The sequence below is a fragment of the Dipodomys spectabilis genome, unplaced genomic scaffold (genome assembly GCF_019054845.1).
Source record: "Dipodomys spectabilis isolate Male_0828 unplaced genomic scaffold, ASM1905484v1 ptg000015l, whole genome shotgun sequence".
Lineage (NCBI taxonomy): Eukaryota > Metazoa > Chordata > Mammalia > Rodentia > Heteromyidae > Dipodomys > Dipodomys spectabilis.
Genome location: NW_024870692.1, coordinates 6,937,386 through 6,951,770, shown reverse-complemented (window position 1 = coordinate 6,951,770; position 14,385 = coordinate 6,937,386). Strand labels below are relative to the sequence as shown.

The window sequence follows — 14,385 nt, the reverse complement described above, 5'->3', positions numbered from 1 at the left end:
TTTCTTGGTGTACTTACATTTCCTTTGAAAAGTAAGTCTTGATTGTTTAAGGCTGTATTAAAATAAAGTAATACGATACCTAGGCTTGGTGGTTCATGACTGTTATCTGGTATTTGGAAGGTAGAGGCAGAGGGATCTGGGCTCCAAAATAGCCTAGGCTACAAAAAGAAACCCTGTCTTAAAAAATAAAATTGAAAGAAAAGAAAATGACAGGACAATGCATTAAGAAGAAGTTATACATTTCTAGGCAGTGTTTTTTTTTTCCCCTATGTGTAATTACATGTATTGAAATGTCAGCATATAGTTAATAAATAAAAAAGAGAAAGTGAAATCTTCCCTGGCTTCTAATGCATTTGAGGTTTTCCCCCTGAAAGATTTTATTTTATTTTTAGTTTAATTCTACCACATAGGATTAAGGAAAAAGAAAAGCTTCTGATAGGGTTAATCCAGCTACATAAAAGTCCGTGCTGGGAAGATCATAATCTTGATCTTTGATTAGATCAGAAATAGTCGTATCTTGTGATTAATCAGAATGGATTGCATGTAGTATAAGCCACCTCACAGATGGATTAGAAGAGCAATGTTTTGTAAATATTTGTTTTAATCTTTTCTAGTATAAAAAAACGGCTTGTGTTTTTTAGTGTTTTACTTTACGTCAGATTAAGTTCACCCAAAAAAAGTGACAAGGAAGAAATTGTGAAGTACAAGTTTTTTGGGATCACTCACTAAAATGAAGCTTGTTTTTTAATTCATAGTACTTCAGGAAATGTCTCATTTGCTTTAAAAAGTCACATTATTAGGGGTGGACTGGGAAGGAGGGGTGAGAATTTTGAAAGGGATGACACTGATAAGGACACATTGCATTCATAAACTGCTTTGTTTAATGGAAACTCATTTGTATAATTAAAGATAACAAAGTATTTTAAAAAGTCATATTAGTTGTGAAATTTAATCAGCTATCTTATTCATATGTGCTTCACTAGAAAATTTTTTAAAGAATATATCAAAAGTAATGTGAAGATCTCTCTCATTCTTTCTCACTATTCTCTCTTTAATTGTCTCACTATTATTCTTTCTCCTTCTCTTCTTTCTTCCTCCCTCCCTCCTGGCTTCCTTGCCTCCTTCACTCTCTGTGCTGGGGATTTAATCCAGAATTTCATGCAAGTCTAGTTAAAGACTTACTCTACCACTCTCTCTACCTCCAATTCAGTGTTGAGGTTTTCATTTCTCTCGATAGAATAAGATATTTCTTAAGGTCGATAGTTCTTCTTTTGAATATGAAATTCCAGACTAATTAACATCTGATAACAAAGAGCCTTACTAAACCATCTGACACCTAACACCCAGAGCACAGCAAGAGCTCAAAGATTCACACAGGGCACAGTGTTTGTAAATGTGTCTGTCAGTTCAGGCAAGGAGCTGCTTTGATAGAAGTTGGGCTTTTTTGGTTTTGTTTTTGTTTTTCTTACCAGATTCAAGGATTGACCAACAAACGATCCCAAAATGTACAAAGCATAACTTAGGGGTGTACACCTTGCCCCTAACAAGTTTCGTGACATTAGACAAATTCATTGACATCTCAGAGATCTCTTGCCTAAAAAAATGAGAGATTGCAGTAGAGTCCTCAAGATACCATCTAGTTTGAAAAAATACATAATAATTATAATATAACTTATCACGAAAAACCCTTTCGATTTTGTGTATTGAACACACTTTAGTAGAAGTTTCAAAAACTTCCAACCCCACACTGCCCTCCTCCAGCTAGATTACTTCAGGTTCTTTTCATTGGTTGAGTGGACACCAAGGCGTTATAGGAAAAAGAAGCATTTGAACAGAAGCTTGAGTGACTATGGGGGTAAGAATCACTATGATCTGGTTTTATGTGTTATCTGCCTATATTATATGACAAGAAAATGAAGAAGCCACATTTTGAGAGGTCAAATCTTGGAGTCTTTATTAAAAGGCCACTGACTGCATAGACTCTTGTCTCAAAGATAGCAGCCAGCAAGTACACTTGGTGCTGTTAGGAAACTGAGCCATGAAAGCTAGAGAGGAAAGAAAGAACAAAAATGATACCAACAAATCAATTCAGCTCCAATGGAAAGCTGAACTGGAATGCCATGGTGACCAGAGAAGAGACAGAAGACAGGAGACAGGACACTAACACAAAGACATGTGTTATGGCATTATGGTGTCCGAGCTGGTCTGGGTCTAAATAGGGTCAGATCAGGGACAGAGTCTCAGAACTCCCAATCACAGGTATTGGAGTGACAGGGTCAGTAACCTATCAGCCAAGTCTCTGCCCCTTCCTCCAGGGATTCAGCTACTTCCCATCACCTGGGAGGGGAGTATTCACCTTCTCCCACCATGAAGACAAGACACCAGACCTTATATGAAGATACTCAAGTACCAGCAGAACTTTCCAGCTAGGGAGGCTAGTATACCCTTCCATATAGGGGTATACGTAAAGGCTACTCAGAGGCTGGTGATTCAATCCATTTAAGGAGTTACTTAAGGCAGAATCAGAACATTTTCTATGCAATGCTTTCCTAAGCTATGGCATCTGCATTTCTCTGAAGCAGAGCCCTCCTAGCTCACCTTGAGCTGGGCATCTGCATTCAATGAATGGCCTCTTACCTCTAGACTTTTTAGCACTGAGTTCAAAATTCCCTCCACCCAGCAATAGGCAGCAGGAGATTACTTAAACTCAGCCTCCTTGCTTCACCATGTATTATGCCTGCCATTTTTTAATCCCTATTTACCTACCGTTCCCCTTTCTTTTTCATTTCCAAATGTCTGATGAAAATCTTAACCACCATTCGGGAGCAGGGCCTGGACTGTTCCACACTAACTCCTGCTGAGAGTGTGGCAGTCTGGGATCCTCCAGGAAGGGTCTTTTAGGAAGATAGGATCACTGTAAAATTCCAGAGGACAGGTTCTACAGGCTCCATTTCTTTGACCATTTGCAGCTTGATGAACTCCAATCTAGAAGAAACTAACTTAACAAGCACATTGAGAATACAGGGACCAACAGAAATATTTTACTAGATGGGATCCCAGGAAAGGTAGCAATAAAGACACCAGGACGTAGAGCTTAAATGTAAAACAATATGATTGAAAAAATTATTTTATTTGTGGAAAGACCTAAATGTTTATGGATAGGTTAGAGTTTAAATGAGACTGATTTTTTTCTCTTGTTTTTAATTTTTTTGTTTTTGTCGGTCGTGGGGCCTGAACTCTGGTCCTGAGCACTGTCCCTCACCTCTTCAGCTCAAGGCTAGCACCCTACCACTTGAGCCACAGCACCAGTTCTAGCTTTTTCTGCTTATGTAGTGCTGAGGAGTCGAACCCAAGGCCGCATGCCTCTACCACTGAGCCACCTTCCCAGCCCCAACAGACAGAATTGTTTTTACTGGGTTTGCATATACAGATATATTTGTGCTAGTTTCACCACATCTTAGATCAGGCGTAGCATTATAGCACCTTGTCCAGCAACCAAAAATGTTAGTCCAAACTAACTTTGGAACTTACTGATTAAACTTATTAGTGACATTTATAAAATGATTTTTAAACATTCCAAAATTAGGTAGATAACATTTCTCTTCATGAATACTTTGTTTTTTTAATGTCATTGTACAAAGATGTTGCCATTTAAAGCAGTTTATGAATACAATGCATCTTGATCAATGTAGATAACCTATTTTTAATTAGCATTAAACCAAACTGACAGTGTCATAGAACACATCATATTAGGCGGTTACTCTTAGTCTTTGTTAGAGTAAATTAGACTTTGCCAGAAAGCCACACAGACATCCAGGTGCAAAGAACAAAGTAAAGTTTCATTGCCAGTAGAGGGACCAGCATGACCCCTTCTCACAAGAGAGAAGTGCTGCAGGTGACTTTCATAACCTCTGATTTGGGGGATTTTGCTGCCTTATATGGCTATAGCTGCCCCAAAGGATGCCCTCTTAGGTGACCCATATGACCTGTGAGGTTTAGGTGATCTTGCTGCTTTGTATCGTTATAGCTATTCCAAAGGAGTGCCATCTCAGATTAGGGGGTTGAAGCTAATCATTTTCCACCTATACTAAAATGGCTTAGGGTTGCTCAGAGAAAAAGCATGATAAGCGATGAGAGAGGAGGCTATTGGGCTAACAGTCTTAGCCACCTCAGGTCTATAGGCACCTATGGTTATACTGATGGGAAATTGAATGTGAAATAAGAGGTTGTAGCTGGTGGCTTATGCGTATAATCCTAGCTACTCAGAAGGCTGAGATCTGAGGACTGCAGTTTGAAGACACCCTGGGAAGAAAAGTACATGAGACTCTTATCTCCAGTTAACCACCAAAAGGCCAGAAGTGGAGCTGTGGCTCAAGTGGTAGAGTGTGAGGCTTAGTGAAAAAGCTAAGCAGGAGCCAGAGGCTTTGAGTTTAAGTCTAGTATGAAGGAGAGAAGGAGGGAAGGAGGGAAGGAGGGAAGTTTATGATCATATAAAAACAATTGAAAAAAGTAGAAGTGATACAATTGACTTAATAGACTGAATCAGCGCTAGATGTATTAAAATAATAATGGTTTAGTTTTTCATTTTACTTTCTTTTCTTTTCTTTTTTTTAACTAGGCAACCTGGAGATCCTCCATTAATAAAAGGCTGGCTTCCTTATTTGGGAGTGAGTCTAAAATTCCAGAAAGATCCCGTAGGATTCCTGAAAACTCTTCAAAATCAATATGGTGATATTTTCACTCTTCTCATTGCAGGTAAGAGACACTTCTGTAAGTACGTATTTAAGTATAGTTGTTCTTTAATGTCTATTCTCTTCAGACAAAATCTGTAATTTTTAATAACATTGTTGTATTTGTAGAGCTAATACAAAATACTGCCATGATTTTTAGTACAGTGATTGTCATGTTAAAATGCAGTTCTGGAATCTTCTTTTTTATTTTGACTATTTTTAATTTAAATTTTATTGTACAGGTGATGTACAGAGGGGTTACAGTTATATAAATAAGGTAATGAGTGCATTTCTTTTTGAACAGTATTATCCTCTCCCTCATTTTCTCCCATTCCCCCCCCCCCCATAGGCCTCCCCCAAGTTGCATAGTTCATTTTCAACATAGTATCTAATGAGTATCACTGTTGAATTGGTTCATTCTTTGGCCCCATTTCTGTGGTTCCCCTTCCTTTCCCCAAATCAGATAAACCTATATACAAGACAAAGGGTACTGAAATCAAATAAGTGACACCAGGGAATAAACTAAAGGAGAAAAAAGAAAAGAAAAGAAATAACTGCGAACAGTACAATACAAAAAACCCTCTTGTTTCAGTTTCTTAGAGTTCATTTCAAAAAGCATCATTTTATATGGTCATAAGCACGTAGCTGTTGAGCCATTATGAACCTCCCAAAAGTATAACCTCCTTTGTTTCTAGTGTGCAGATGCTTAGAGTACTGTGTAATTGATCATGCCCAAATGTAGTTATTTGTCTTTTACTACCCATTGGGTTAACCTGTAGACATAGTCTACTTATTATAAATGAGGGAATACATGCAGCGTGTGTTTTTTTGTTAATATAATTTTTTCCAAGTCTTTCCTTTTTCTTATGAATAAGGCAATGCCATCCTTTCTGATGGAATCATAGAATTCCATTGTGTATATATACCACATTTTCTTGATCCATTCATCCTCTGAGGGGCATCTGGATTGTTTCCTTATCTTAGCTATGGTAAATAATGCTGCAGTGTGTGAATGTGGTTGTGCTGGTGACTTCAGTGCGGACTGGTTTGTGGTCATTTGGGTAAATGCCTAGGAATGGGATTACTGGGTCATAGGGCAGCTCTATGTTTAGTCTTTTGAGGAGCTTCCACACTGCTTTTCATAGTAATGGAACAAGTTTACATTCCCATCAACAGTGTAGTAGTGTTCCCTTTTGGCTACAACTCCACCAACATGTTATTAGTTTTCTTGATAATGGCCATTCTAGCTGGGGTAAGGTTCTCATTGTTGTTTAGATTTGCATTTCTTTTATGGCCAGAGATGTTGAGCATTTCTTCATGTGTCTATTGGCCATTCTTATTTTTTCTTTGGAGAAGTCTTAAGTCTTTAGCCCACTTATTGATGGAGTTGTTGTTTCTTTGAGGATTTATTTATGGTGGGTTTAACTTTTTGAGCTCTAAGTAAATTTTAGTTAAGTCCCTTGTCTGATATATAGCTAGTAAAGATCTTTTCCCATTCTATGGGTTTTCTATTTATGTTGCTAGCTATGTTCTTTGCCTTGCAGAAACTCTTCAGTTTAATGTAGTCGCAGTTATCTAGTCTTTATTCGATTTATTGTGATTCTGGATCTTTATTTAGGAACTTTCAACCTGTGTCTAGGAGCCCTAGTGTTTCCCCTATCCCTTCTTGTAATATTTTTTGGGTATCTGGTCTTACATTGAGGTCTTTGATTCATTTGGAATTGATTCTGGTTCAGGATAATATATAAGGATCTAACTTCAGTTTTCTGGAAGTGTATAGCCAGTCTGCCAGCACCGTTTGTTGAAAAGGCTATCATTCTTCCTTCCTGTGTTTTTGGCTCCCTTATCAAAGATTGGTGGCTACAGTCTGTCTGTGGGTTCATTTCTAGGTCTTCAGTTCTATCCATTGATCCTCAGGCCTGACTTTGAGCATTAATTCTTTGGATCTCAACCTCCTGAATACTTAAAATTACAGCTGTGAGATACCATTGCCTGGCTTGGCTTTATTTTAAATTCATGATTTACAGAATTCATTATCAACAAAAAGTAGACCCGAATGTAAATAGACCCTATTATGTTATTCTTTTGTGGTTTTTTTGGGTTGTTGTTTTTAATATATTTTTTATTATAAAGATACTGTATATTTTGACTCTCTTTACCATTGAGTGTCTGGTTCCTCCATGATCTCTGAGAAGTCTTTATGCAACAATCTTTATGTATGCCTCTTTCTCAGCCCAACCACTTGTACCTTGTATCTTCTAACCATTTTTGGAACTTTTGATATATTCCTAGAGATAATGTCTTCTGCTTATGAATACTTTGCTGAGGGTCAGAAGCAAACTTTTGTTCATGTAATGAATTAATTTCAATGCTACCATTTTAACATAATGTTTGTTTTTAAAAATATGGATGACCTTATCAACAGGATTAATTCTTCCATGAAGAGATAGTATTCATTTTCTCATATCTTACTCTTTTGCCTGGCAGCTAGCAAGTCTCTTCAACAATAACTGTATATACTCTAAGTTCAGAAAATTGGAAATGGAAAAATATGTATCTTAAAAAAAAACAAATTGGATCCAGTCTTCACCTACCTCTCCACTCCCTTCTCTTCTTACTACTTGTCTTGTGTTTACCATGAAGACACCATGTTATGGAAGTTTCCTCCTCACCTACGATAGCCCTTGCATATCTAGGTTTTCTCTTTCAGTTCTTTCTGCAGTAACTATTTTACCTGACTGACTTATAATCATCTTCTTTAACCATAGTTGCATAGTACTTCTTCCTCAGAGCCTCTCTTGGCTCAATCTTTGGTGCCTCTTTTGGAGAGTCCAATTACTCTTACTATCATTGCTGTCAGTGCATTTAATACTGTGGACTTATTGCTAATTCACATTCTTATTTCATTATTCTGTGGGCTCCTCTAGTGTCAATGTTTAGTCCAGAGCTAAGCATTGATTGATTCATAATAAATGTTTTAATGGAAAATTTTTCTGATACCTTAGAGCTGTTGAAATACTATAATACAAATAAAAGACATCATTAGTTTGTCTTTTCTAAATGAACTTTTTGCTGCATAATACCAAAACAATATTCTTTATTTTAAACAATATCCATTCTCACAATATTTAATCTCATGTTTATAATGACAGTATAAAAATAATAGAATTTTTCAGCATTTCCCCTATTGATGCATTATTTAAAAAATTACACATGTTGATTCAGCAGAAACTTACAAAAGGTTTGAATAACTATTCACCTTCAGAATCAAGAAATTTCTGCTGACATTTTCCATCTTAAATTCTGAGAAGTGTGCTGAATTTTTAGTATCTAAAAAAAACTCACTATTGTATATTTATAAACTCAACAGGAGGAAACTACAACTAAGTAAGCACTATAGGTTCTGATTAGAGTTTAAGTAAACTCCTGTCAAGTAATCCTGATAATGAGCCAGGCAATGGTTGCTCATGCTACAATCCTGGCTAATCAGGAGGCTAAGATCTGAGGCTTATCATTGATTCTAAGCCAGCATGTTCAGGAGACTCTGTGAAATTTTTATCTCCAATTAACAAAAAGCTGGACATGGAGCTGTGGCTCAAGTGGTAGTTCAGGAAGGAAGGAAGGAAGGAAGGAAGGAAGGAAGGAAGGAAGGAAGGGAGGGAGGGAGGGAGGGAAGGGAAGGAAACATGCTGATTATGACACATCTTTAGATAACATGTACACAGGGTATTAAGAATAAGAAAGACAATGCTGAGCTTCACGTTTGTTTGGCAGATCCTATTTGTTACTCTGTAGGAAGGAGTGGCCACCTTATATCTCATTTCTGTGGGCTGAGCTTCAACATGAGTGTACAGAATAATATATGTGGTTGAAATGGAGATTTGGAATTGAACTCCATGTCTGTGAATGTTCATCTACATAATTTTTGTGCATATAATATTTGAATAATAAAAATATTTTCAATAGAATCCATAAAATAAAAGAAACTCTGTTAAAGGACACAATACTAATAATCAGTTTGCCAAGTAGCTCATTTTGAAAATTAAGAGCAAAGTCTTCCACTCTTGTCCCACAGTGTAACTTCAGTGACTGTACATTCTTGTATGATGAGCAAATGATTGTCATTCTCCAGAGTCTCAAGGGACATGAGTGTCATCTTAATAAAGAAATTAAAAGCTACATCTTTTCATGAGAAACCACAGAAATTCGTGACCTGTCGTAGAAAATAGTTCTCTAATTGGTTTTGTGTGGTGGTGCAGCAGCATCATTTTCCCTAGATGTCACTCTAGCAAAAGTCTACTGTACATCATTGTCAGCAACTAGTGAAATCTCCCTAATAAGAAGGGGGAGAATGTAAAGGTGCTCATTCTCTTAAAATAGAAAGTTGGCTCATATTCCACTCTCCTAACAAATCATTTCAACTTGAGAATAAAAAGAAATCTCCCAAACAACAAACACAGAGACTAAAATTTTATACTTATAGAAAAACAACTTGAAGATTAAACTCTGTCTCATATTTATTGATTGGAATTTATGTTCTGAGTAGTCAAATAGGTATCCTGGATTCTCATGGCTATATCACTGTATGACACCAAATATTAGACCTGAAAATATCAATATTCAATTTATAATGATCCAGATGTAAAATTTCTTGTATATAAAGCATCAGGTGAAAAGGTAGATTAGTCACCATATTTTGAATTATGTAGCTTTACCTTTTTAAAGGTAATTTTGAAGGAAGGGGAGTGACCATTGACTTAGTAAAGGATTATGTACAGCTTATACAAAAATGATAGAATTAAAAATAATAAGTCAGCTCCTTAATAAAGAACTGAAAGAAATAATTGGCAAGGTAGGCATTAAAAATGTAAGACCCATTTCCAATGTAAGGCAAAAGAATGATTTTCTATGGTGTTTCTACAGATATGAGCCCCATTTTGACATCTATATTTTGGACAAATGTAAACCCTGAAATTCCTTAAATGAATATTTCAAAGTAGCTTTTGACAGTGTTTTCTTCTCTCTTGAAAATATAGAAAAATATAGCTTTTACCTTTTGGGCTTTGTGAACTAAGCAACATGCTTGTTGACACTTGGCATTTATTTGCATAAAATCACAATGGGGCCAAAGTTAATTTCCCTCCAAGAATACACTGCTTTCAAAATAACTTTTCAGAAGATTTCCTTTGTTAGGAAATTTAAATTCATTTTCCAAATGTATATGTGTTTTCCTAACTGTCTGATTAAAGATCACAAAGAAACTCTGGTTTTGCATCTCACATTAGCAGATGGTGGACAGATGGTTTAAATTAATATTAATTTTGGAAAACTTAGCTTAAATTGTTTATACTGAAGATTAAAAGTTGGAGAGCCAGCTAACATCTCCAGGGTTATTAGTACTTCCAAACCCACTTGAAAAGTAAAATCCAAAAAAATAAAATTGTCTAGCCATATCTCAATCCGATAAAGTAGAACATAATGCACTGATGTTGAAGAAAATTAAGAATGCAAAAAAATGCTTTAAATATATAAGAATTGTTAACTTTAATCCAATTTTTCCATATTCAACATTTATCCTTTTATTTTAAATGAATTTCATATTCTTCTTATTATTGGGAAAGAGAAGTTAGAGGTTGAGGAAGAGAAAGGCAATTCATATGTACATTGACCTGTAGACAAAACGAAACTCTGATATGTATCCAACTTGTAGTTCAAGAGGCCCAGTAATAGATAGTTCATGCTGTTCAGTCTGAATATATTTTTGTCTATACACTTAGATTTTGATAAATGTAGAAAATTAGAAAAAGTTTCACATTATTTTCTAAATACTGTGTGTTTCCAAATCACACCTTGCATACACTCTAAATTTTAAGGAATACTTTTTAAATAACTTTTTAAATATTTAGCAAAATACTTTTTATTTGGTAAAAGGAGAAAGTATGAATCACTACCAATAAAAAATACATAGTATGACCTAAAATTATATCTTTTGCAAAATAAAAAAGTGACATTTTCCCTCAATTCTTTGTCAGGTAGATTCTGACTATGTTATTTAATTAAGCTGCAGTGGTAAACTAGGTGATATGAAGTTTGCCCCAAACAAGTTGAATCTTTTTAACTGGCCTCATATAGAAGGAAGGAAGGAAGGAAGAAAGGAAGGAAAGAAGGAAGGAAGGAAGGAAGGAAGGAAGGAAGGAAGGAAGGAAGGAAAGAAGGAAGGAAGGAAGGAAGGGAAGGAGGGAGGAGGAAAATAGAGGGAGGAAAGGAGGTGGGGGAAATCCAGTTGCTTTGAAGAAGAGCTTTGCTACCTGACCAAAATAAGTAGTTACTTCCAGCTTATTCATTCCTGATTGTCTGGCTTCATTAAATGAATCAAGGTGAACTGGAATGAATAAAATTCAGTGTATTATTATTCATTTTTAGAAATTTTAAAATATAAAAATAAAAACACTTTGTCCTGTTTCTATAATATGGCTGAGAAATAGCTTAAATATCTATACCAAATTGAATTGAATTTTCGGTGATGACATGAGTTATCATCAATTACAAATGATAGCTCTTCATCTAAGAAAGCTGTACTCGTTTACATAGACAATGAAGATGACGAAATGGAGAAAAGAACTAACTAGAGATTTAGGTTTTTAGGATCATCTAAACCATGTATACTATTGGAAGAGTTATTAAATGTTATCTTTGAATATTAGCAACATGGTATGTCTAATTAGAAGACAACACTGTGTGAGGAAAGAAGGTACAGGGAAACTTCTTGTTCAAGTACTGCCACTCAAATGGCAGTAGAATCTTTCCTACTTTATGTCTCTGCCTTCCTCCTCTTTCTTTTTCTTTTCTTTTTTTTTTTTGTCCGTCATGGGGCCTGAACTCTGGGCCTGGGTGCTGTCCCTCAGCTCTTCAGCTCAAGGTTAGTCCTCTACGACTTGAGTCAGAATGCCACTTACAGCATTTTCTGCTTATGTGGTGCTGAGGAATTGAACCCAGGGCCTCATGCATGAAAGGCAAGTGCTCTACCACTGAGATACCTTCCCAGCTCCCCGCCCCCTTCCTCCTCTTACTCACCAGATAAACACAAGCATTGAGCTAGGACGTCTCCAAGGTACTTGCCAGGTTTGTGAGGTAGACCATAGTTTCGTTCATTAGGTGTCTCCCTATAAGAATCACTTGAGAATCTATTCAAAAGTAAGACTTGTAAGTCTTACTCCAGACATTATGTATCAGAATCTTTCAGGAGTCTATACTTTGAGCAAGCACTATAAATTTTTAATCAGTTAAGTTCGAAAAAAAGTGATACATAGAAAAGATAAATATCCTCAACTCAAGGAACCCTTAATGAAAAACCTGAGGGAATCTATAGTAAATTTTACGTTCTGTTCCTGTTCCAATATTTTCCCCCCTCTGTCCTATCTCTGTGCATCATGACTCAATGGCTTCCTTGCATCTTCATGTCTCAAGGAGAAAAGGCCCCAACCAAGGTAGAGATGTTGGTAGGAGTGGCAATGGGAATGGTGAGTGGTGAGGGTGGTGGAGATGGTGGTGGCTAAAGAGAAACATGGTATATAGAGGGGCTAAATATAGTCAATGCAGTGCTCACAAAAATAATTTTAAAATTACTCTAGAAAAGACCGTTTCAGGACCTTACCCTTGTAGCATAAGTTGTTATCTGCTCTTTTACTGTCCCTTCCTGTGCTCAAGTTCTGACAGTCTACCCAAGGAGTGTCTATGCATGTAGACAGTTGATATGAGAACATCCAGTACTACTGACAATCCTCCCATGTAAGTCACTGAGAGATTCCAAAAGATAGAGAGACTCTCCCCCAAGATTCTATGGAATAAGAAGATAGCATCATTTTGGTGAAATCCAAAGGGAAACTACGCAGCAAGAAAAGCTATTCCTTTCTTGTCCAAAGGTGACCTTGTAGAGCTGTTGAGAAGAAAGAAGAAGGTGGACAGTGAATCTGGGACATTCCAGAAATCCTGCCAATCCTTATCTGACCTTGATTAAATCATCCAGACAAACAGGCCTGACAGATTCCATCTTCCCTGGAGCTAATGCCCACCTTTTCGATATCATTTAATACTTACAACCTAATATTAACTGTTTACATGCCTGAATTATTTCCTGGATGGTTTCTCAGGTTCTTGAGGGCAGGACAGCAATAGTAAAGAATGGTCAACAGCATGGGTTTTCAAATACTTAAGAAGAATGGAAGGATAATCAGTGCGACCACTTTAGCACACTTTTGGGCACTCATAGGAAAGAAATGATTTTATGACTATTTATGTTTCTATGTTTTACACCTTCCACCATGCTACAAATACTCCTCATATCAGTCACCCCAAGAAAGGAAACAGCATTTATTGTATACCTTTAGTAAAAGATTTTTCTCTCTCCATATGTGTATATATGAGTATGTGTGCATGTGAGTGTATGTGTATGTATGTTGCTGGAATGTGTCCCCCAACTCCATTTAGAGTACAGGAAAACAATCTGACTTATTCTTTTAAATGGTATATTAAGTCTAAATGTGTAAAAAATAAAAATCTGCTTCACATTAAAAAATACCCAATCAAGTGTGCAGATCCCAATAAGTGTTAAAGGCATTTATGAATGAAATGAGTAGATAAGATCTAGTTTGGAATCCTGTGTTCGTCACAAGTCGGTATGTCACTGGAAACAAGTTCCCAAATCTCTTTGAGCAACTATATTCTCATGTACAAAAATGAAAATGTTATTATCTATGTTCTTTTGTTAGTATTGGACTAGATGTTTCTTTGTAAATTAAATGTTTATTTGTGAGTGCACTATCGTGTATTTGAGTTAAAATTGTATCTGACCAAAACAAAGGTGGTATCAGGTATGAAAAAGCTTTTTATTAAGTACGAATAGTAATGGAATGACATCTGACCAATTTATTGGTTGTTTTGTTGGGAAAATTCAAATGTTAACACCAAGAAATTGTGAGATTATGTTAAGAACATTTTTAATGTTTGAATACTGTAGTTAAAATAAAGACTGGATGTGTCTTGTCAATGGTAATTTAGAATGGCAAGAAACAACCTCAAGTTTCTAGAGTTTTTCACACTATCTTGAATTTTAATGCAAACATGTAATAAACTTCTGAAGGAAATAGATTTGTATAAAATTTTGCGTCTTACCACACTAAAGCTACCAGCACGACTATGTTTATTGCAGCATTATTTACCATTGCTAAGATATGGAACCAACCCAGATGCCCCTCAGTAGATGAATGAATCAAGAAAATGTGGTATATATACACAATGGAATTCTATGCCTCCAGCAGACAGAATGACATTGCCCCATTTGTTAGGAAATGGAGAGACTTGGAAAAAATTATATTAAGTGAAGTAAGCCAGGCCCAAAGAAACATAGGTCCCATGATTTCCCTTATTTGTAATAACTAGTATATGTCTGAATCAAGCAGAAAAGGTCAGTTAAGTTGATGTTAGGGAAATGAACTCTAAGATATGTATTCAAATGTTTTTTTTCTTTCATGCAAGTGTTTCTAACACATTTATAAGATTATTTCTTTGTTGCTTTGTGTGTCCCTCCCCCACGGTATAACCCCTGCTTTCACTGAATTTGATGTTGGTATAATTTGTGGAGGGGAAGGGAAAAAAC

At 36.1% G+C, this 14,385-nt stretch overlaps 1 protein-coding gene across 1 annotated transcript in view; it reads left to right on the top strand.

The window, feature by feature from the left end:
* The window catches only part of LOC122095977 (cytochrome P450 7B1), a 157,452-nt gene that overhangs the window by 124,032 nt on the left and 19,035 nt on the right, over positions 1 to 14,385 (top strand). The window contains exon 2 of the mRNA XM_042666334.1: positions 4,619 to 4,755. Coding sequence (XP_042522268.1) covers positions 4,619 to 4,755 — 137 coding nt within the window. The remainder of the gene's footprint in view (positions 1 to 4,618; positions 4,756 to 14,385) is intronic.